Source organism: Chaetura pelagica, unplaced genomic scaffold, assembly GCF_000747805.2.
Source record: "Chaetura pelagica isolate M959 unplaced genomic scaffold, ChaPel_1.0 scaffold37, whole genome shotgun sequence".
NCBI classification, from domain to species: Eukaryota; Metazoa; Chordata; class Aves; order Apodiformes; family Apodidae; genus Chaetura; species Chaetura pelagica.
The window spans coordinates 143,058-148,187 of NW_009954567.1; the positions used below are offsets into that span (position 1 = coordinate 143,058).

At 34.6% G+C, this 5,130-nt stretch overlaps 1 protein-coding gene across 1 annotated transcript in view; it reads left to right on the forward strand.

The window, feature by feature from the left end:
- Positions 1 to 4,886: 4,886 nt before the first annotated feature.
- NDUFS4 (NADH dehydrogenase (ubiquinone) Fe-S protein 4, 18kDa (NADH-coenzyme Q reductase)) overlaps positions 4,887 to 5,130 on the forward strand; it is a 28,308-nt gene continuing 28,064 nt past the window's right edge. The window contains exon 1 of the mRNA XM_010005391.1: positions 4,887 to 4,971. Within this exon, the coding sequence (XP_010003693.1) occupies positions 4,887 to 4,971 (85 nt within the window). The remainder of the gene's footprint in view (positions 4,972 to 5,130) is intronic.

The window sequence follows — 5,130 nt, forward strand, 5'->3', positions numbered from 1 at the left end:
TTCATGTGTATTAAGTACATTGATACAATCATTGCTTCTTTTCGTAATGCAGATTTGCCTAACAGAAAATCACAAGCTCCGGCCCTGTCTGCTAAACACAAACCTGAGAAAATAATAGTTTGTATATCTACTCTTTTAGCAAGTAGAAGCAGTGTTGATGTATTTCTATTTACATTTTTATCTTATTTTGCTACATAATACAGAAATTGCAGTAGTTCAGATTAAATAAATTGGTATTACTTTAACCCATTCAGAAACATGATTTACTGTGTTTATAATTCAACATCATTTTGTAGGCAAAGGAAAAATTGTAATGTGCCAATGTTGTTTGAGAATTTAACTATAAATGGAGAACTTGGTTTGCCTTCAAACTCAAAAGTTACTCATCCATTTCATACTACAGAATAGAACTAAATTATCTCCACAGGCACTGTTTGGCATTGTAGTACATATTTTATTTTGGAATATTATAAGAATAGTGAATGTATCCTGGTAAAAATCAAATACCATTGACTGTTTAGTCATTGTCACTTCTAATTACAATACTGGATCAAATAACATGGAAGTATTATCCCAATCCATTTCAGTTTAATCTGTAACAAATCTGCTTTACAAAAATTATCTATATTGGAGCTGAATGCTGAGATCTGTACTATATTTGCCATCATATAACAGGCAGTTATTAACATCTGTATTTTGTATGGGGGTACATTACAGTAATTTGGTTTTGGTCTGCTTAATTGCAACGTGTGACTAGGTTGGATTCTGTGGAAGGTCTAAGTTGGCAATGTTTCCATGTTCTTTTGTTAAGAATTTAATGTCTTTGTGGTGGCTGTACACTGGGAAGCTTATGTTATTTCTCATAAATGCCATAATATTAAAAAAAGTTGGTTGTCTAAGATTATTTGTTCAACGTATTGAATGGTTCATCACAGCTTCTCCATATATGTATAGGCACACCTACTGATGCTGTGGTCTTCCAGTATTAGAACACTTAGGACACCATTTAAATGCTTCTTAATGAGTGTCTTCATTTTTCTTGAGGCACACAAGATTTTCTTCAAGACATTATTTCATCTCTGTGTTGTGATCTGATTACCTGTGCTGGGGTACCTGGTTTTCTTTAATATATCTCAAACAGTTGACCAAAAGGGGGTGCTAATAGATCAAACAGTCAGATGTTTTGCATGAAGAGGTTAAGGAGCCTTTTTCTGTGCAATGCATTAAATCTCAGCTACTGAATTAGTTCAGGTAAATACAAGTATTTGCATCTGTGTATTGTGTAATATGCCAGTGAGAGCAAGGCAAATTAATGTCTTGTAAATATGGCTACTTCTCACCTTCCACTAGGCTTGAGGGGATTCTTTGTGACATTTCCAAAGGCTTTGTGGCAGGTTTTCTCTTTTGTAAGACTTCAATTTATTTTTCCCTTTATGGAGTTAAAAACCGAAAGCATGTAGGGGTTAAGCATAGGTCCCTTAGTAGATATTTAAGAAGTTCAAATTTGTAGAATTTTAGAGATCAGATATACATATCCACAGTGTTCAAGTCAGATGCCTTAAAATCCTTCATCCTATCACAAGGATGTAATATTCTTTCACTGTCCATTTTTTTCCTGTTTGGTTTCTCCAGTTTAACAGAACTGGTTAATCGCATCAACACAACTAATACTAGAGGAGAAGAGAAGAAATAAGTATATCCCCAGAAAGAAGGAGCTCTGCTATGTCTTTCTCCCACAGTGGGATAGGTGGTTGAGAGACGTGATACTGTTGTGAATATTGCAGTGAAGTCTGGAGAACTTCCAATGGCTTCTCCTTGGACCCCTCCACTTGTGTAGTAGAGATGAGGAACGCATTTGTGACTTTGCTGGAACTGCAGATGACAGTGGGAGTGCACGTTTCTTATGGAAGACACATGGTTAGATAATCGCAGCATTTGTTTTTCCAAGATATGTGATACCCATAGAAATTTTTTAACTCTACAAATTCACATTTTCACTAGTAATCATCATTAATTCATTCCATTTTACTGAGCTAATGCAAGAGTCCACAATGGAGCTGTGATGAGCTTGGAGGCTCATCACATTTTGTTATTAGATAGTAACTGTGGAAGAAGTCTGTCTGATCTGTTTAGTGGGACTTTAATGAGCCTAGAAGACAGCAGGGTTTATTGCTGCTAGCTATTACATGTAGAACTTTCTATATAGTTCCTGAACTTCAGAATTATGTTACTTTAAAGTACTCTGTGTACTGTAATTTTAAATCAGAGTTTTGATTAGTCTTGGAACAGAGTAAGAAACTAAACTTTGTGCTCTTAAGGCCTCATCCCAAGATGTTTCAACAGGAAAAAAATGCATAAGGAGTCAAAAAAAAAACAAAGGAAAAGAACAGCTTACCTTTCAGAGGTCAGTAGTAGAAGAAAGAAGGAGAACCTTAAACTGTAAAAAGCAGGTTTTCTACTTTGGCAAGTTTGTCCAAAGGCAGCTGTTACTGTTGAGGACAGAATGAAAGGTTTAAATTGTATGGTCACTTAAAAAAAAAATTATTACATACTTATTTAATTTGAAGGTAGAATAAGTGCTGTGAAGTTTATACAATTTCTGAGGGGAAACTGAGTGATGAAATTCTATGTGGTGTTGTCGACTTTTGAACAAAAGAGAGGATTGTGTGAAAGGGATCTGTTTCCCAGTTTATCTCTTCAAGTAAGTTCCTGACATCAGTGACAAACTTGCAGTGGAGCCTGTTGAAAATTAAGCACTCTGAGAGTCAATTAACACTTTCTATCAGCTTTTAAATAGTAGTATTTCATACCACATGGTATTTCAGAGTTGCTGGTATTTCTAAGCTCCAGTTTACTTTCCTGTGAGAGATGCAACAAATGGAAATAATCAACAGCCTGTCATCTTTAAAGTAAAACTGGTGTTTTATATATTTTTACACAGAGAGACCTCCATGAACTTATGGTTCATATTTCTAGTCTAGTCCAAATGCCGATTTTAAACCACTTTTCAAATACAAAGTTATTAAGGAAAGTATATTCTTTCCTACTTACTGCAATCCAGGGCTGGACAGAAGGCTGGGCTTTTAAGAAATTCAAAAGGTTGCAGAAAATTGAGCTTTTTCTGGAATGCTGTAGTTTAGAAAAATGGCTTTGAAAAATGATGAAGTGGAGCAGAAGTTGACATAGGTTAGTAATCTGTCTGTCTGCTCTTGTAGAAGAGCTAAAACCTCATGGAGGGTTTTAAAATGAGATGCCTTGCAACTTATCCCAATTAATAGAGGCATCTTGTGCAGAAACATTGGCTCCCTCTGTATGCAGTGTAGAGGCATCTCAGAGCAAAAGTCTGCCCACCTTTAATCTGGTGGGGTTTTTACCTTGTGCTTCCTAACAGTATGAGATGTCTTTAAGATTGGGTTTTTTTCTGAAATCATAGACATTTCCAAAATAAGCAATCATCAAAGTAAAAATTATGTCAAATGATATAATAGTGAGTGGAAATCACTTGGGAAGGGCATTGCAGTTATACTTTTCAAAGCTGATTAATACTTTTCCAAATTAAAAACAAACAAACAACTTTAAGCTAGATTGTGCTAAATTTGTTCCAAATTGCATTTATTACCAAAAAAAAAGTGTGATTCTGGTCAACCTTATCACTTCAATTCTGGCATACTGAAATATTTACATATACATCAGACCTCTCCACTTCTTTATATATAGTTTGTATTATTTTCTATTCAGAAAGGACTAATTTGATTGGGACGTTCCCTTGCAGACAGATTTTGTAATTTTACAAATAAATAGATGTATCTGTCCAAGTCACAGTGTTGGATGACTAAGCTTTTGCTTTAAGTTTGTTTGGAATGATGTGGAGATTTTTTGCAGTTATTACTGTAAATTGAAGGTAATTTAGTAGAGTGTAATCTGTGTTACAAGTAGAGATTTGTGGAAATCTGCACTTGAAATATTAACTAAGTTTGTTTCAGTTGCTTAGTTTCATAAGGTTCTTACGGCTTGATTTATAATAGTTGCCAATTTCAAATTCTTTTCTATTGAAGGTTTTACCTTGTAAAACTTTACCATGCTAATATTGTTTGCAAACTGAGTGCTTATTTAGTGTGTTAAATCCAGTGCAGCTGAATATATTATCTAGTTCGTTTTTTCAATTGCTTTTTCACCAGACACAACAAAAATTGGGGAGGAATTTAGAATTAGAAGACATGGTAGATGCATGCGTTGTGGGGACTGTTCCCTCAGTTAGATCTTCCATGTTTCCATGGCTTAGAATGTGGTAGAAGATACACTTTTTTAATTCCACGGGTTTTGAATGGTTGTGTGCAAGTTATCTAGTCCTGAGACACCTTTCATGACATTGCCTATTTAACAGCAATAGTTTATATGGGAGGGTATTATTTTGGATAGTATTGCCAATTTTTCTGAAAGTCTTGGAATTTAGCTTTAAAAATTTTGGTGTTTTTAAAGGCACTTAGGGATGGTTTCCTCAAAAATGAGGTAAATGTTACCGATAGCATTAAATTACTAGAAGTATGGTTATTAAGTATCTCATAGGCAGTATCTCAAAGTTCCTTTGCATCTGCAAGCATGTCTGGATTCCTAAATTAGGTAATTTTCTGAAAAACAGTTGAAAGTAAAGTGACTTAGTCCCTCTTACTGGTCAGTTGTCTATATTCTTTCATTTTTGTGCCTCATTTGTTTAAAATGACCTTAATTAACTGTGAAGCACACTATTAGCTCAGAGAATTGGGCTTTTTGGCTTATTTTACTTGCTGTTGCATTGTTTTGCCAAAAGATGATTGGTACTCCAAGGGCCCAATCCTGATATGAGTCACATAATGCAAATTAAGGGCAAATTTTACTACTAGTCAGTGATGCGGAATTGGATTCTGTATTTCAAGCTATACCTTACAGGTTTAGTAATTATGCAAGAAGATAAATCATATTTCTTGGAAACTGGTAAGCTGACCCTTACTAAATTAGAAGTGAAGCAAAATAGTTGTGAGCTTTGCCCACTCAAACCCAGAAAATTTTCTTTGAAACTTCAGCTTAGAGTTTCTCTTGGTGGTCTGGTTTTTTGTCTTTTTTTTTTTTTTTTTTTTTTTTTTTGGTTTGTTT